The sequence below is a fragment of the Dermacentor andersoni genome, chromosome 9, assembly GCF_023375885.2.
Source record: "Dermacentor andersoni chromosome 9, qqDerAnde1_hic_scaffold, whole genome shotgun sequence".
Lineage (NCBI taxonomy): Eukaryota > Metazoa > Arthropoda > Arachnida > Ixodida > Ixodidae > Dermacentor > Dermacentor andersoni.
This window is the reverse complement of record NC_092822.1, coordinates 44,417,469-44,436,816: the sequence shown is the minus strand read 5'-3', so window position 1 is coordinate 44,436,816 and position 19,348 is coordinate 44,417,469. Positions and strand designations below refer to the sequence as shown.

At 44.1% G+C, this 19,348-nt stretch overlaps 1 protein-coding gene across 2 annotated transcripts in view; it reads left to right on the top strand.

Moving 5' to 3' along the window:
- The window catches only part of GlnRS (Glutaminyl-tRNA synthetase), a 31,936-nt gene that overhangs the window by 4,523 nt on the left and 8,065 nt on the right, over positions 1-19,348 (top strand). The window contains exons 5-13 of one of the 2 annotated variants that reach the window (XM_050175634.2): positions 704-773; positions 5,695-5,745; positions 8,038-8,198; positions 10,545-10,731; positions 11,830-12,017; positions 13,992-14,353; positions 16,366-16,453; positions 17,755-17,840; positions 18,985-19,246. In XM_050175634.2, coding sequence (XP_050031591.1) covers positions 704-773; positions 5,695-5,745; positions 8,038-8,198; positions 10,545-10,731; positions 11,830-12,017; positions 13,992-14,353; positions 16,366-16,453; positions 17,755-17,840; positions 18,985-19,246 — 1,455 coding nt within the window. The remainder of the gene's footprint in view (positions 1-703; positions 774-5,694; positions 5,746-8,037; positions 8,199-10,544; positions 10,732-11,829; positions 12,018-13,991; positions 14,354-16,365; positions 16,454-17,754; positions 17,841-18,984; positions 19,247-19,348) is intronic. The other variant, XM_050175635.2, reaches the window with a different exon arrangement.

The window sequence follows — 19,348 nt, the reverse complement described above, 5'->3', positions numbered from 1 at the left end:
AAGCCGCTGTGTAGTTTCGGGATGTTAAGCACTACAAATAAATAAATTCTTGAGCACTGAGGACACTAATGCCACAGTTTACAATTTCACAACTGTTCCCCACACATTCTCATCCACAGTAGGGTTTAAAGGTACTTCTTCACAAATAGCTTGTGTTCTTCTATGTTAGACTTGCTCTGATGTGTCTCTGCTCTCTTAGCTAATCAAAGCACTGAAGCTGAATGAAAGGCTGTTGGGACTGTGTAACATTTAACAGTAATGCATAGATAACAGCTGAACTAGCAGGCATACAGTCTTATGTGCAGTAGGCAACGAATGAAACACGATTCAAGTGCTTAGTATGTAGCATGGTTTCTGCTGCGGTACTGTGTGTTTGGGTTTGGCAGTGGCTGACACAGACAAGTTTCAGATGCACCTTCGCACCTTTCAGCCTGGATTGACTTCAGTTGAAAAATTTGTCCACATGCCTCGAGACAGTGGAGAACGTGTCAAAGGCCATGCTTTTATATCACGCCATGCTTCGTTCATTCGCAACTCAACCTCATGTTTGCATTTAATATTTTAACATTTACGCCGCATTCTTGTTTCCAGTCCAGTCACATTGACGGGGACCTCCTCCTGTAGTATGTTCAGTTTTAATTAGAATTGCTGCGCTCAAGTAAAACACTTCAAGCTAAGGAATCTAATGCATCTCGCTTTTTAGGGAGGCAAGGAGCGCCCGAAAGCCTGCACTCCTCGGGATACGCAGTCGGTTGACACTCAACTGAATAGTGGTGAGAGACCAGCTGCCTCAGTAATTTTTTTTGTTTCCTTTCTCTTTCTAAAGTCTGTGTTGCAGGTTTGTGTGGATATTGATGTAGTACTGGCTGCTTTGGATCACTGAAGTAAAATTGTTTCATAATAGACACTGTGATGAGAAAGTAACCCATGTTTCATTGCACACATTGGCAGGCTGGCCAAATGGTCTTCGTCCAACTAGTTAGGGCAGAACAACACAGGAAAGTAAATTTATTTATTTATTTATTTATTTATTTATTTATTTATTTATTTATTTATAAATACTGCAGTCCCCAATGGGGATTTTTGCAGGGAGGTTATAAAAGTTACAAGATCGAACAGATTGGCAAGTTTACAAAAAAAATGATAAACTTGGCAGTTTGATTTGACTTGCAAAGATGGGAATTGACAGCTTAATGCGTTGTATCATGCTACCATGCTAACCGAATCTGCATCACATTATTGCTTGCTGTGTCTTTCAAGGAGGGGTGAATCCAGGTTGAAGGGGGGTCACACCAGGCACGTGCCTCTCCCCCCCTTCCTCTAGTCAACTGCCCCAAAAGTTCTGCATCACTGCTTTCAAGCATGGCTTCTAATAATCACTCGGCTTCTGACAAAGGGCAGGTTTACAGGGTCTATGTATCCTACGTGTTCTTTGCCATCAGTTCTCCTTGTTTTCCTGTTGCCTGCTGCACTGGCTGGCTGATGCCATAGAAAGCACATTTAGCACCAGCAAACAAGGACGGAAGAGAAACGACACCACAATGCGCTAACTTCAGCCTTGAAATTGAAGTTAGCGCATTGTGGTGTCGTCTCCCTTCCGTCCTTGTTTGCTGGCACTAAATATGCTTTCAGTTCATCAACACGCCCAACAAATGGCAGTGCTGATGCCATAGAGTTCCCGATAAGTGCGTCACCAGAAAAGTGGCGCTGCGATGCCGTTGAATGTGTGGGATTGCTGGGAAGTGAGAGTTTTTGGACTGACATCTTCTTCAAAGAACCAGTTCATGTTGTAGTCGTGTCAGGCAAGAAATGTTCCGTCTGTCACAATGGTTTAATCTCTACTGAAGCTGCACATAAAATGCGGTTTTGATCTGCATAACTGTGCAATAATGCTTCTTATTAAAACATAATTAGATAGACATATCAATACCATCTTTAAATGTTGACGGCAAAACCATGACGTCGGACTATCAGAGGGCGGAATGCTTCAACAAGTACTTCCAATCTGTGTTTTCGCTATTACCTGCTGGGGAGACTTTGCTTTTGAACAACGCCAAGCAAGGCGATATGATGCCAGACATGGAATTTGATGTTAGTGGCGTCGACTCTTTATTACGGCATTTAGATGACACAAAAGCAATTGGACCTGATGGAATATCCCCAGTGGTCCTTAAAGAGTGTCATAGCATCATTTCTCCGTATTTAACGATAATTTATAAGCTTTTCCTTGAAACAGGCCTCATTCCCCAAGATTGGAAAACGGCAAGCGTGACACCCATTTTTAAATCGGGCGATAGAAAACTCACAGAACATTATAGGCCGATTTCACTAACGTCAATATGTTGCAAAATATTCGAACACATTTTATATAGTAACATATCTGCATTCCTTGACTCAAACGCTTTTTTTACACCTTCCCAGCACGGATTCCGAAAAGGTTATTCCTGCAACACACAATTAATAGAATTCCAGCACTTCTTTAAAACCATTGATAACAATAGTCAGGTAGACGCGGTTTTTATTGATTTTCAAAAAGCTTTCGATATTGTGTCCCATAAGCTCCTAGATGTAAAGCTTGCTGCATTAAATATAAACGAAAACGTTCAAAATTGGATACAAAACTACCTAAACGGAAGAACCCAGTCTGTTGTCCTAAACAACGCTGTATCTTCACCAATAACTGTTTCTTAGGGCGTTCCTCAGGGAAGCGTACTGGGCCCCTTGTTATTTTTAATCTACATAAATGACATTGTCGAACTAATTACATCACCCATAAAACTATTTGCTGATGACTGTGTGATTTACAGAGAAAAATACCACTGAAGATGACATAGATACATTGCAAACAGATTTAGATGAGGTAGTGATGTGGTGTAAAAATGGAACATGAATTTAAATATAAAAAAGTGCAGTAGCATAAGTCTTTCCAGAAAATTATCCAAATTTCAGCACCGATATAACATCAGTGGCACGCTTATCGACATACAGTCGGAATAAAAGTATTTAGGAGTCTATTTTACCGAATCACTCACTTGGCATAAACAGATTGACACTGTCATAGCAAAAGCTAGTAGGATGTTACATTTTATTTGCAGAAATTTTAAACAGGCAACACGCGAAGTTAAAGAAACTTTATACTTCTTACATGTTAGAACAATACTTGATTATGCTTGTGTAATATGGGATCCCTATCAAGATTACCTCATTAATAGACTGGAAAAACTACAGAACCAAGCAGTAAGGTTTGTTTGCAATAATTACAGCCCGTACTCTAGCGTTTCCGAAATGAAGGCCACTTTAGGATGGGATCTACTACATATGCGTAGGCAGAAGTTAAGGCTTAAACTATTGCACTGAATATATAATAATCAGACAGGTATTAATCGCTATAACTATCTCCTGGAACCAGATTATATATCGACTCGCTGTGATAACAACAAAAAGATATCAGCCTATAACTGCAGAACTAACACTTCTTACTACTCTTTTTTCCCCAAATCAATTAGACAATGGAACAGTTTATCAAATGATATGGTAAATGTGTCAAATAACGAACTATTCTATTCAATATTGTGACGGCACTCTTGTAAAACAAATGTATGTGTTATATATCTTGGAACCTGCTTGCTTCACGTTACTTGTATGCCTTTCTCTAACAGCCATTGTAGTGCTTTTGTTTGTGAGTATATCTGTCCAAGCTTTTCTGTATTACTGGTCATATTTTGTTCCCCCCTACGTAATGCCTTTATGGCGATGTAGGTACTCTGTAAATAAATAAATAAAATAATTAACTTGTGCTTGATTGTACAGTTATGTCAAGCACAAACACTGTCAGCAGATTGCTAAGTTTGGAAGAAAGGTGCTTTAAATGGCCCCTCACCAGGCCACGGTGCGAATTTCGGTTATAGGCTTGAAGTTGTTACATGTCCTCTAGAGAACGTTCTGCTGCAAAAATTTTTCAAATTGGTTCATTAATAGCCGGGATGTAAATATTTCAGTGCCGCGAACTCATGATTTCGGGAAGCGAGTGCCACTGCCAAGCGAGACGCTCTCTCAGCTCGCCCCGTCTAGCCTCCGCAAGTGAAATTCCTTCCCTGCATTCTCCCATGCCGTAGCTTGAAGATCGCCTGATGCATATGTCACAGGCCTCGCTGTCAGATTTTGTTTTTGTTGCTTTTTTGTTGCACAGTGCTCTTCCGCTGACAGCGTTGCGTGCGAGCTGTTGCGAATGTCTCATTTCATGCAGCGCACAATTTTGCGCGCTGTGCACAAGGACATCTGACTAGTGGTATAAGTCAGTGCTGCACGAATAATGAGGGCAGGATCGCGTTGTAATGCAGTAGAAAATGACGCGTAACGCAGTAGAAAATGAAACGTTTCGTCTGCTTGCGCGACGAAAGGGAAGTACATCTCTCTTGCCGCGGTGCGAAGCAAAACATAAGCATGCAGACATTCGGTTTGTGTGTTTTATTACTTCTCTAACCTTTAAATCGTCTATTCAAGCAACAGATTACAGAAACAACAGATGTCGCCTTGAATAATTCTCAAGGGCACATGTCACTACGAGCCATGTCACAGCACAAACATGTGTACATAGGCACACTACGTCACCCTCTAGCTTGGAGCATGGCAGCCGCGAGAAGGGCAAACGGAATTTGGCTTGAAATCTCAGATCTTTCTGAGGTGTGTACCAAAGTAATATTTTGTAGACACATTCGTTAGCACTTATTGTATGCTCTGCACTTGTCAGCTAAAAATGGCCAGACCTGGTGAGGAGCCTTTTAACATTTTATTAACAGTGCAAGGACACCAGAGGGGACAGAAAAGAAAACAGGGTGCTGACTTGGTTGGTTGGAAGTCCACGTTGTATTCTCTCATAGTATGTCCCCTCTGGTGTCCTTGCGCTGTTAAACAAACTTTAAAGCATGTTTTACCAACAAGACCAATCTTGCATGCTTCTGAGAATGACGACGAGGTCTGCATTCGCTGCGTTAGCTTGAATAGTATGTTTCTGTTTTCTCCACTTACTTGTCGCAGTGTATGCAAGCAAACGTGAATGGAAAAGGTACTACGCGAACTAAATCTATTTTATCGAGGTTTAGGTCCAAGAAAGCTTTAGCTGTGCAATCGTGACCATAATTGTGGCCAAGCCACATTCAAGGTGAGGGGAACCACCCATATCCTAACGTTGCAGTAGTGCCAGGTTTTGCTCTGGGTAATACAAATACAGTCCAGCCTTGTTAAAATGATGTCACACTTGACATAACAATACCGTCATTATATCCAGTATTGATTGTAACAATGTATTTGTTACATGCCGATATCGGCATCAAACATATTACATTATCATTGTTATATTCAATAAATTGTTATATTGAAGTTCAACTCCCTGGCCAACGGCAGCAATGATGGCAGCACAGCAAATGTGTGTGTGCCAGTGAAGAGCAAAAAAGAAAAGAATTGCGACAAAGCCTTGACAGCAGCCTTCCTTTTTTTTGTAAAAGCGCACTCTTTGCATTGCTCTCACTGGTTGCTCCTGTGCGTGCTCTTGCTTCGCCCGCACGTATTGCTTTCTTCCTCACAGCATCGCATTTTCATATTCTCTTCCCTCTTTCCTTCAAACCGGTGTGGTCACGTCGTGCACGTCCGCGAACGCTTTGCTGCATGCTGTCTGACTCTGGTTTGGGCGGGCAGCGAGGTCAAGTATCAGTCATCTCCGAAAGGCACTGCATTCAGCTATCTTGGGTGAGAGAGGGCTCTCAAATTCTTTCTTTCTTTCTTGTGAGGAATGCTGTACCTCGTCTCACCAAATTCATGCACTACAGCCAAAGCTACAGGTTATGTCAGCCAAGTAAAATAGATAATCAGAAGAAAGGCTCCCACATTGTCCGCCTTTTAACAACCTTCGCGTTGTGATGAGCGTGTGGAAATGGAACCTTTGCGGTAGATTTAGGGCTCACTCACGCCTGTGACTCACAAAGGTTGCATGACCGAGTTGGTCACAAATTGTTACTTTGGTCAAAAAGTGACTGTTTTGAGTCAATCGCCTGGCTGCTAAATTTTTCGCTTGGAAACCTACTGAACTAATCAACGGTGCAGAAGCAGGACGTCTGCATTTACTGCCACTTATTTTACGGAATAATGGCAGTGTGAGCAGACGGTGAGTGGCATCGATTGCGTGACATCTCCGTGTGGCGACTGGCAGGTCGCACTTGCCGATATGAACAACTGGTGCCGTGAGTCGCTGCTTGGTTGCCACTGGTGGTCGATTGCCAGTCGCGATTGGTTGCGCGACCTCTGTCAATCACCATTGTGAGTGAGCCCTTAAAGGTGTGCAACGGGCAAAGGCCTTCCTCTCTTCTCACAGCATGCAACTGGCTCTCGTTGCTGATTCACTGGGCTCATCACAAAGCTGGGCTTGTTACACGAGCCCGAGTCTACGTAAAGAGCCCCACCCAATTTCTAGGGATTGAGCCTTTGCCTTTTCTGCACTGCTTGGAGTTGGTGAGCTGGAGCATAGAGAGAAACATTTAGATTGGCGGATTGTACTACTTCTACTCCAAATTACATCATTCTCGCTTCATTCATGAAAAAAAAGAAAGTAGCACCAGGGGTTATACTGCCTCCTAAATTTCCACAGCAGCTTAATGCGACGTCACACATTTGAATGACGTCACTACGCTGAATTCGTATTGTGCATTGTTGTATTTTTATGCCACTCCTGCTAGGGCCCGCTGTGAGGGCCTGCAGTATTCAATAAGTAAAATAAATAAATAAGTGTATAGCCAAGTCTACTTACCACTTTCTTACCAGAAAAAATTTTATCACATCAGGAAAACAATATTTTTCAACCTGGTAGCTATTTCAGAACATTTCCTTGTGCAAGAAAGAAAAAAAAAAAAAACAGGTACGTAGGCATCATTATGAGGTTGCGTGTACCAGTGGTTTTTATTTTCTTCGCCAAAGAGCAGTCCTCTCTATCGAAGACTTGGCATGGGGCACTCTGATGTGTATATGGCCCACAGTGCTCTTGGCACTGTGTGTAGATAGTGATCAGCTTGGAACAGCAGCGGAAACACTGTCAGCTGAGCCAGATGTTCATGAGCAAGTTCACTGCCAAGTCACATGAAATCTCACACAAGTGAAATTACCTCTGAAAGGGATCTCTAAAGAATGCTACCCCAATATGCTCATCAGCAATGTGGAAAAGACCAAGCGTAGGCAATGAATAGAATCAATGAGCAGTGTACACACACACACACAATTTGGACCTGCATGGCTCACATATGCTTGCATTTGTTAATTCATTTCCTAAAGTGCTTGCTTGTGGTGACAAAGGCAGAGCCAAATTGCGCTGTAATCATGTTGGTGTGCAGTAAGGCCCACTGTAAAGGCAACACACAGTTTCATGTCCTGCTGTCAGTTATCAATGATATATGTGGCATAAAGACCGATGGATGAATTGGTTATGCATAAATTGTATGTGCATTTGATTAACTAGCCACTTTCTTCCGATAAAGACAAAAAATTTTCCACTTATATTGGCTTTATTACTGCTTGGTTGTGCCCCTTAACAGTGAACAGTGCTGTCTACTTCAAAAAATTTTCTTGAGTTCACTTTCGACACAAGGCGCTGAAGCTGATGACACGCTGACATCATGAGTGCCAGGCCATGTCCCATTCATCAGACTCGAGAATAGTTCAGCAGTCGCTTTCTGCTTCGAAAAATTGATGACCGGCCAACGTATGTATAAGTACAAGAGGAAAAGGTTCCAATTATGATTCACAATCCATCAAACACTGTTGCACATGACTGCTGACCACATCTGTGCTATAAATGTGGGAAAGGAGGAGCACCCTCGCCACCCGCCTATTCCTGCACAGCCAGCCCTAGATAATCAGTTTCACCACAGATGTTGGTTGTTTCGGCGAATATTTTTTCGTTGCCTCTGTAGTCGGTGATGGCAGTGCCAAAGTGCTCTCAATTGAAGTCGTCCTACTTGATAGCGACAATGTTGTTGGCTTCGATTTGGCCAGATTGCATATCTGCTGACACTGGTGCCAACACGATGGAGGAACTCTTCCGGACCAAAGTCCACTTCCACAAGCCCGGCGAGAACCACAAGACGGAAGGCTACGTAGTCACCCCAGCCACCATGGCACACCTCAAGAACCATCTCAAGGTCACCGGTGGCAAGGTGTGTTACCCTTCTGCTTGTGCTGAATTTGATACTGAAAGTTCTGTTTTAAGCACGGTAAACCGGACTCATAGTTTATACGCACCAGGCAGCCGTTGTAAGGTGCCAGCAGCGCACTGGTGGTCTGGGCCACCAATGGCGGCTGTAAGAGCAATGGCATCAGATGCAGGTGACTGGACGAAGGCACACCCGGTTTTTCCGGTGGCTTTTCACTGCGGTTTCCCAGGCCTGATAAACTGTAAAACGCATTTTCGTGTGTCTGCTATTGAGAAAGGTTGCCACTTATATGAAGCAGGTCATATCCATGGCATCAGGTTGTATGTATAAAGCAGAAATTGCAACGCAAATGCACCCTGCAAACAGAGCTTACCGTGACAAGCTAGGACGAGGAAATCCAGCAGTTTAGGTAATTTTGCTGCGCACACTAACCTAGTCATGTATTTAATGCATGTAGATTGGCGAAGCAGCACGAAAATCACAAACAAAAAGGAAAAAATTTGTCTCCTTTCCTTTCTGTTGCTTTTTTTCTTTATTGCTTTGTGTGTGTGTTTTTTGTACTGTTCGCTGATCATTCATGTGTCAGGACATTCCCATTCTCTGTCCATTTTCTCTCTCTCTCTCTCTCTCTCTCTCTCTCTCTCTCTCTACTTCTCCCCTCTGCTTCGTCGACCTTAATGCTTTAGCACCTAGCCCAGTCTTCGTTCTTGAGCTGTTTCACATGTGCTCGGCCGGACGATTTTTCTTGATGTAGAACTGTGCTTGCGCAGTATCATTGCCAACCAATAATTCGAATACCGATAATTCGGACATGATTATTTGGACAACTCCATGACACCGCCACTAGCTTCATAAACTTCATGTACAAGGATGACCGAAATTTCAGACGCCTTACAGCACGCCATGCAATGATTCGGACTCTGACTGCGCGACCATCTTAATTTGGCCATCAAGTTGAGCAGAAACGGCAACATTTTCGGTTTAATACATGACCGGCATGGTCGTTGGCTATGTTAGTGGTGCCTCCTTGAAACCGAAACTAACAAAGATTAATCGATCTAGTAGTCACCAATGAGTATTCGGTGCATGCATTGGCTCTACTTTCGTCTATCTGTAGTGAGAGCATGACAATGGTCGAGATAGGAGCCGTGATTTTGTAGTGATGCCTTCCGCTCGATTTTATGCCTCTTTTATCCACGTTTCATGCCCGGCTGCCCCTATTGATAATGTGTGCATGGCGTCGCCCTGACCACTGATAAAGGACGAAATTGTGTCAAAAGGAATTGCATAAAAGGCATTGCTAGAAAATCGTGCCCACTGAATGTCTAGGCCAAAGGCAAGCGTATGTACATGCAGCAACATGTTGACATGTGTTGTATTCTTGGATGATTACTTTTGAATAGGGGTGTGCGAATATAAAAATTTTTGGATAATAAATCGAATACAAATACTTAGCATCAAATATGGAATAGTGATATGAACATGCGTTTATTAGCAAGTTGGTTTACATTAACATGTTGGAACATTGCAATTGCATCATCATTGGTAAAAAAATTAAACTAGTAAGCCGTCATACTAAAAGATTGTGTACTTGGAAAATGGAGTAATTTCTGCTAGTTGTCTGTTCTTGCCAACCTGTGTCTTGTTGTACTGAATCGATTTTCCGTAAACTCAGAGGCATTTGACCCTGTACCAGCTATCACTTGTCGTATTTGCTGTCGAGTAATAAGCTCAGGACTGGGGGTGGAACCTGCAAAAGAGTGCACCCTCGCTGTTCACAAACCCGTGCCCTTTACCATTGAGAGTCTGGCTTTTTTTGCGAAGCTTAGACGTCCAACGGCTAAGTGTGTTTTACAGGCGAAATTTCGCCAGCAGCATGAAATTATCAGAAAATTCAGCACAAAATCAGGCACACTTTCTTAGATAGAAATAAATGCTAAGAACCATGTTTGCTTCCACACAGCCAGCAATCATTCGATTTGTTTCGAATATTTCACTCCTACTTTTGAAGGTACTTTCCCCTTCGTGATATTACGCATGACTAGCATCAGATGCATCAATGGGCGCCAGCATTTCTGCACTGGATAGCATGCTTGGCACTGTGCAAAGAATACTGTCGCTTGTAGACTCTAATGTGTTTTGTGTTGGTCACGCGAAAGATTGCATGTTTGGCATAGTGTCAAAATTGCGGTCAATTGTAGACACCAATTTACCTTACGCTGATATGTTTTGCATTTGTCATACGAAATTGAAGGGCTTACAGCGGAGTTTTTTTTTTTTTTTGTATGCAAAGCTGTTTGAGTAAGCTGTCCCTGGAACTTCCTAACGCGTTCCGTGTGATCCACTTAGGTGCGGACACGGTTCCCTCCCGAGCCCAACGGCATCCTGCACATAGGGCATGCCAAGGCCATCAATGTGAACTTTGGATACGCCAAGGCACACGGCGGCGTGTGCTTCCTGCGCTACGACGACACCAACCCCGAGAAGGAGGAGGAGCGCTTCTTTGCGGGGATCCAGGACATGGTCCAGTGGCTAGGTGAGAGAGCAGGAGGTGGCAGTCACGACTCCAGTTGCATGTCGCTGGTTTGCTTTCCACTATTTTCATGCTATATACTAGTGGACTACATCCTCTGGCACTGACGGTGTTCCAATACTTGCCGTAGATGTCTGGATAGATAGCAAAGAGGGCAACTGCCAGCTTAAGTCTTGTTCGAATCAGGAGAAATGTGGCAAAGACAGCATTGATATCAGTAATGATGCAAGCAACTTTGCTGGCTGAACCGGATTGCAGCTTAGCGGCCTGCTTGGAAACCTGACAAGAAGGCCACCTGCACAAAAGAATACGTCAAGGTTATGCACTTAGGCTGCATTCACACTTGGGTAGTGGCAAGCGGGCTGAAAGGCCAAGTGGACGGAAAATCTTTTTCCTGCATGTCCAAGTTGTTCACATTTCTTTTGCCACCACCGCCGCTGCCACTTTTGCTCACACTGATGTAGTCTGCATACGTTTGTCCGCGTGGTGGTGCTCTTCATTGCACCATTTCAAGCGGTATGTTCATTCATTGACCAATCTGTCATCAAAAGCAATCATTTTGTGCAACTATGTGTGTTGTCTCCTACTTCTGTCTGTCATGGAAGAGGAAGAAGAAATAGTTTTGATACTTCTAGCTAGTTGTTTCCTAGAAATGGACAATAAACAACAGAAGAAGCGGACACCTCAGAAGAAATGGTGGCGGGTTTGCCTGGCATTGTAAAAGCACGAAAAGTTCGATCACACCAACACTTTTTTGCCTCACCTCCTGGTCCACAACATTGAATACTATCGCGAGTATTGTTGACAGTACATTTTAGTACGGCTCTTGTCGTAGAGCACAGTGTGGTTCTTGATTGCGTTGATCAGCATCGCAGCTGGCACTTTTGGTGCCATGTTCAACTTTTCGACTGGATGTTTACATGCTAGCGTGGTGAAAACATTGGTCAGATACCAGTCGAGCTCGCCACCTGGTTTTTCGGAGGCTTATGCTTAGGTCAGCTGGCACGTGAGAGGGGTCACTAGATATTGCTGGTAGAGGCGGTAATTTATTGATGTGCTTAATTGATGTGATGATGATCACGACATGAAAAATTCTTGCAGGTTACGAACCGTACAAGGTGACCCACGCGTCTGACTACTTTGATGACCTCTACGTCTTGGCTGTGCGGCTGATTCAGCGTGGTCTGGCCTACGTCTGCCACCAAACCGCGGAGGAGCTCAAGGGATTCAACCCACCGCCATCGCCTTACCGGGATCGCACCATCGAGCAGAACCTCCGGTTATTTGAAGTAAGTGTTCTTTTTTAAAGCTTCTTTCTGGGCGAGTTGGTGCATACTTGATTTGAAAATTATAACAGCGCTAACACATGCATCCACAAAGGAACAAGGACAAGGCACAAGCGCTGCTCTGGTGTCTTGTCCTTGTTCCTTTGCGAATGCATGTATTAGTGCTGTTAAAATTCTCAAATTAAGTGTCCTTTTGTTCCACTATCATCTCTTATCAAATGTATCTCTCAAGTGTTGTTCTCACCTGGACCACGGCTCATCCACCTTGCCGCTCCGAGGTTAATGTTCCCTCCCTGATGACGAGGTAGCGTTTATTCTTGGTATGAAAGTCATCAATTCGAATTTGATGATAATATGTGAGCCGCATAGTGGAATGGATTCTTGAATGTGCACTTGAATGCTCGGTTTTTAAGTCTGTTTTTCTGTTCTCCCACATGTCTCATTTTGATAGGCTGATTTCAATGCATTCCGATACTTACTGACCGAGTATAGTACAGTAGACCTTGTTCATACATTTCAGAAAAAAAAAATGCGGGGGAATATGTACTAGCCGGGAAAACATATAATCCAAGGTCACTCAAAAATTTGGCAGACTCAACTGTAATTGGCATCAGCGTAATGTGAAGCATTGCATGAAGCACGAGACGCCACCGCATGAGCTGGTGAGGGCCCTAGTGGCTCGATATGCGCATTGTCATTTCTGTGGCTTTGGCAAGTTCACGCTTGCATTCCTTGAATTTGGCTCGCGTCAGCAGCTCATTCAGACAAGGTGTTTTGGCAGGAAGTTTTGACGTACTTACTCAGTGCTCGTGCTGGCCTGAGATGCTGGTGTGTGTGGAGCTCCTTGAGCCCAAGCTACCCGAGAGCCGCTTTGTTGTTTTCCTATTGTGTTGTATAATATATTTGAAGGAGGCGCCAGAAAACAGAAACAAAATTGAGCTGGTGGGTGACACTAGAATACAATGCTGCCAGCATGAAACATGACACTCACAAGGAACAGCAGCGTGTTTGGGTTATCGCCTATTAGAAGCGTACAGTACACTTTTCATGGCACTATGCCACACACTCTGGTAAAACAGTAAGTGAAGATGCTTATTGCAGTAGGGTTGGCTGTGATAACTGTGAATGCGAGCTTGTGAGGAGATTTGTTCCGAGCATCGGAATAGGAAACTGAGTGGGTGCTGGTATTTCCACATCACATGGGTGGGTGAGTACTGTGATGAAGCAGCCGTAGCGGGCACCTACTGCTATCGATCACGCATGCCTCACTCCTTTTATCATTGACATGGGATCTAGCGGCTGCAATACATACCATACGATTGCAGTTTGCCGATGTACTGAGCATTGGTGCAGAAAGATTTGGTTTTCTGGGGACATATTAACCAGTAAATAAGAAACGTATCTGTATTGGGTCATTCTTGCATTCCCGATCGTGAGCGTTGGCACCGGAAAGTCGTATGCAATGAGAATGTATCAGTGAGGTTCTAGTGTATACATTCGTCAGTTCGTGCTTGCCCGCATGTCGTGCATGACCTTTCCATGCATTCTAGTTGCTCACTAGCGCATTTCAATTTAACATTCATAACCATTTTGTTGCAATTGTGTCGAAATATTATTATGTTGCTTAAGACATTTTTCTGTACAAAATGTTATTTGTATTAGTTTTCAATGAGCTCGTATCTTAAAAACATGAAAGTGTGTACTATTTGTACCTGTGTTGTAAGGCCTTTATGTCAACACTGTGCGCATTTATGTAACATTGCACAAGCCTTTCCACTGTTGTCTGGGAGAATGGAGCTTTATCAAGAGAAATAACTTTTGGGACTTTTTGTGGTACACCCTTTTTCACCTTGCATAGCTTTTGGTCAAAATAAAACAGGATGATAAAAAAGAACGTTAGCAGAGTCAGAGCGAAATTTTGTTGCAGTTGGCCTTTAAATCAAGTTTTGACTGTAATCCTTCTCTCTCTCTCTCTAGGACATGCGCAGGGGAAAGTTCAACGAGGGCGAGGCCACGCTACGGATGAAAGTGACCCTGGAGGAAGGCAAGCAGGACCCCGTGGCATACCGGGTGCGGTTCGTACCGCACCCGCGCTCGGGTGACAAGTGGTGCATCTACCCGACGTACGACTTCACCCACTGCCTGTGCGACTCGCTCGAGCACATCACCCACTCGCTGTGCACCAAGGAGTTCCAGTCGCGGCGCTCCTCCTACTACTGGCTCTGCAATGCTGTCGACGTCTACTGTCCCGTGCAGTGGGAGTACGGCCGGCTCAACCTCAACTACACCGTCGTCTCCAAGCGCAAGATTGCCAAGCTCATCGAACAGGGCGTGGTCAGGTGAGGCAGGCACAGATTACTCCACATTAACTCCTTTGGGCGCTGTGAGCTCTGTTGTGCACGCCAAAGTGTCTCAAGAGCAGTAGCTCTGATGAGAATAGTGGTATATTAAGCACCCATTAACTCGAAGCTGTAAAAGCCAGAACATGTTTCGAGATTTGTGGATTTTCGGAATAAACGAAATTGCAAAATTAGGAGTCCCCTGGCTGTGCAAGACCACATGGAACCTTTCCAAAATGGCGCCAATAATATTCTCAGTCAATTTTGCATGCATTGGCACGGGACACATTGGTGTCTACGGGCACCAGCATTACTGGCACAGAGTCAGGACGATTGATCATAATGCAATATTTAAAGCCAGTCATCAGGGCATAACCCGTTCCAGAATGCAAAAAGCTGACCCTATGCTGAACAGTCTCACTTCAAAAACCGAAACTGAACTGCGGAATAGAAATTTGTCACACCTTTAGCAGACCCCAACGAATGATGCATTTACGCCTCCTCGTCGCGCAAGCATGAACCAAGCATCCTCATCAAGCGCTATCTCGCTAAAACGCTGTGGGCTCGCATGCTGGCTTCTTTTGAGTGCAGTCCCTAGGCTGATTGCACCTGCTTTCACACTTCCACTATGTCTCGTCTCAGCTCAAAACTAGTGCCCATTCACCTCACCGTCGCATGTGTTGTGTGGGGAAAACTAACATCAGGGGACTCTGGAGAGTCAACTGCCGCTACAGCTTGCACTAAACATCAGCAACGTGCTAGGAGGTTACTCGGTACCTGACTGCGTGTAGTTGCCTGGATGACAAGAAATGGACTTGTTTTGCTGTGCAAGCTCTCTCTCTCTGCCTAAACAGCTAACCCCCATATTCTGGAAAGTTCCTCCACTCAGTGCAATACCTTGACTCAAGAAAGTGGATGCCAATGCCACCATTCGACAGAAGTGGTCGGTGCGTTTCAGTGACAGTCCACTGCAATTCTTGAGGAATGTAGTGTCTTCTTTAGTTGTGGAGCGGCACTGTGTCCTGCTCAGTTGAGTGGAGGAAAAGCTTTTGAGTCAAGGATCGTTAGAGGATACGGTGGCAAGCAGTCTAGCAGGAAGCACAGTTGACCTTTATTAACTCAGCCCTGACGGCACTGACCAAATAAATCGAGTTATCCGGCGAGTCGGATTAAACAAGTTGCAGAAAAAATATCAAGACACATCACTGTTTCAGTTGGCAATAACTGCCCTATTCCGGCAACTCCCCGAATCAAATGTACGCCCACTTGTTTGTGTTTGAAGTAAAACCGAACGTACAAATTACATTGAACCTCCTAAACAATGTAAACGTCTAACGTGCACCCGCTCTTTTAGCAAGAAAAATAGGGCAAGGGTCTAATGTGTGTTGCACATTGGGGGCCGGTTTCCCAAAGTTAGCTTCTCCGCGCGGTTTTGAAAGTCAGCTTTGCCGCAATAACTTTCTGTTATGCGGTAAAGCGCACATGCGCTGCGAAGCAGGGTTTTATTTTTGCGTCAAATTGCACCGCGCACGCAATTTTCACCCCAATTGTCTTGGAAAACAAAAAAGGTGCGTGTTGGGTCGGGTAAATACCGTAATCATGCATAGTTAGCTGCGGTTCTTGCTTCAAAATCTTCCTTGGGTGGCAGGCCCAAAAATAGGCGTTTTCAATGGCAGATGACGCGTGTTCAACGCATCCACTGCCCCATAAGCTCAGTTGAAACAGACGCTACTACTATTGGAGTCATCATAGGGGTCAGGCGCATAGGCACTAACTGGTCAAGTTCGAATTATCTGGTGAAGGCCAACTTAGGAGAGAATTAGCGAAAGTTTGGACCCATAAAAACACATTGGCATCGGCCTGGACTTTCAGCCAGGATCAAATTAACTGAAAAATTAAAATAACCAGAGTCAAATTAAAGTCTACTGTGCTAGTTAATAATGATTTGAACGCTTTACAGCTTTCCGATAAAATTGGTCTTGTCTGTATCCTGTCCCTTTATTTTTTTCCAGGGACTGGGATGACCCACGACTGTACACACTGACAGCACTGAGGCGGCGTGGGTTTCCTCCGGACGCCATCAATAACTTTTGTGCCAAGGTAAGGCTAGTGCAAGTGGTCTATTTTAACCACATTAACTAACTGCCATGCCCATAATCTCAATAAACAGCATGTGACTGCTTTGCATGTATATACATTTGGGTGCCTCTACAACGAATGCCTCTAATAATGAAATGACCTGTATAACGAAGGAATAGTTCTGTCCCGGTTCTATTGTGAGCTTTGCGGTGCGATACTTTTAAAAAGAAGTGACCTGTATAACAAGTGATTTTGCAGGCCCCAACCACTTCGTTATAAAGACGTTTGACTGTAACAGAATGTAATGTGAACTCAGAGATTTAGAGGGTGGAAACATAAAAAAAAGGAATGTATCGTAATCACAATGCGGACCTGATGTTGCATGCCTGACCAACACCAAGAGCCTAAAGGAATGAAAACCGCATGTTTGTAGAAACATCATTTGTAGAAAGAGTTTGTTTTATGCTTCGTTTCTGCTTGGCCCCATACCTCCTGCATGCCGTGTGAAGCGACCGATCCCCTTTGCCAACCTTGCCTCCTTTGCATTGCGTTGTACCACTCTGCATACTCTGTGTGTGGGAAAAGCCACTTACAGAACAATGCATGACGTTTAGGTGACTGCGGAGAATATATCTGGTCACATTTGTAGTTTCACATTGAATGTATTGCGAAGCACTACGTTCAAATGGAGAAAGCAAAAGCCTTATAGAGTAATATGTAGTATTGCTAGTAAGCTATTGTTCCTGTATTTAAAGAAAAACAAGAGGCTTCTGGTCCTTAAGCAAGTCAAGTTTAAGTTACATTTTGGATCAGCAACAAACTGGTAATGTGTGGTTCGGAAGAAGGAATGCATGTGGGTTCAAAAACAGGAAATAACCATTGACGTGGTCAGTTACCAGAAGCGTTTGTATCTTCTTATATGCCAGTTGGCCAGATGAGTTTCTGTAAAACTCTTTACTATGTTTCACTTCTGGTTATTATTTTCCTTTAGTGTTTAAGCATGAGGTACTAGTAAAAGCAGGTATGATCGTAGCTCAATCTAACACTTACATTCGTCTTGCATATTGAGCTTGATACAGTCTTGCAGGAAAGAATTTCATTTAAGCATAATTGTCCCGCTTCTTCTTGTGCCTTAAATCCATGTATCATTACAGCAGTTGCATGCATAAATGAATGTAAGTGTATTGTTTGTCATTCGCTTTGCAGGTGAAGGGTCGAAAGGTTTTGAAAAAGCTACTGTGTGCTTGGCACAAATGTAATGCTCACTTCATATTGTGGTGTTCGCACACAAAACTCACTTTTCAGTTTCTTTACCTTTGCAGCTGGGCCTGACAGGGTCCCTCTCAGCTGTAGACCCTCAGCTGCTGGAAGCCTGCGTTAGGGATTCGCTAAACCTGACAGCACCCCGGTGAGTCATGGCTATAGACTGAATAAGTAGACAGTGCATACCTGCCAACTATCCAGAATTTCTTGTAAAGATTGCTAATTTGTGCTCGTTCTACAATCTTACATTTGAATGTTGTGTCAATTTAAAAAAAAACATGAATTCTGTTCGTGAAAAATTTTTAAGGATGTTGAAAGATGGGGCAGCGAAAGATTACAAAAGTTGTGACAGTGCCTGCGCCACTTTCTTTTTTCTCCGCAAGGCACCACTTAATGCGAACATAGCCTCCTGTATACTTTTCAATCCTGCGCTATGGCCCAAGAGACGTAATCATTGAAAACTGCCAGCACTCACCGCTGGGGCCGAAATGTACAGTGATAACAAAAGCTTAAAAGATAAGTGCAGTTAAAGCCAAAAGCAAACTTTATAGTGATTTGAATCCATGACTTGCACCAGTTCATAACTTATATGACCGTATTAGTCTTTGTGATAAAGTCACTCTGTTCACTTTTAGGATTGGATAATATTGTCGCGATGCGGAACAGGACGTGCAGACAAGAGACCACAACGAAGAAGTGTTGTTGCTGGGGCGCTTCGGCCACCATGTTGTAATGTCAGCTGGTGCCTTCAGCATTCGCCTTACATAAACAACATTCGTGCTTGTCTCCGCTTCGCAACATTTTGGTGGAGGTGCTAGGTACCAACACGGAGCTCTACAGTGGTCACCACATGAGCCCTGACACAATGATCAATGGCCGAAGCACCCCAGCAAAACGACACTTCTTCATCATCGTCTCTTGTCTGCACATCCTGTTCTGGATCACGACATGTTGTTCATGTCTCCCATTTAAAGTCCTACGTGTGTGCTTTTGTCGGGCCATAATAGCTTGCTTTGGGTCGGTGCTCCAACCCCGGTGGCATAGTGCCGCGATGTAGAACAGAATGTGCAGACAAGCAACGATGATGAAGAACGGTTGTTGTTGCTGGGGCGTTTCAGCCACTATGTTCTAGTGTCAGCTGGTGCCTTCAGCATTCGCCTTGCATAGACAACATTTGTGCTTGTCTCCGCCTCGCAACAATATTATTAGGTGGTGTTCGGGAAACTCCTCATACGCGCACTATTGCATGTGAAACATTTGTGTGATGCTGTCCCACTCCACTAACCCAGGGTGATGTGCGTGGTGGAGCCACTCAAAGTGACCATCACGAACTTTCCGCACGGTCAGGATGCCGAGGTGCCAGTCACAGTGCCCGACTTCCCAGCCTCGCCTGAGCGAGGCTCACACACGGTCACATTTGCCAGCGTGGTGTACATTGAAGCGGCCGACTTCAGGGAGACCGCCGACAAGTCCTTTCGCCGCCTCACGCTCAAACAGTCTGTTGGCCTACGGCACACTGGGCTGGTCATCTCGGTCAGCAAGGTCATCAAGGTCAGTAAAGAGGGAAACCGCGTTATTTTCAGCTTATTTGAGTTTTGATAGAGATGAAAATTTCTGAAAGTGGAGTGAGGGGGAGCATACCATATTTTTGCG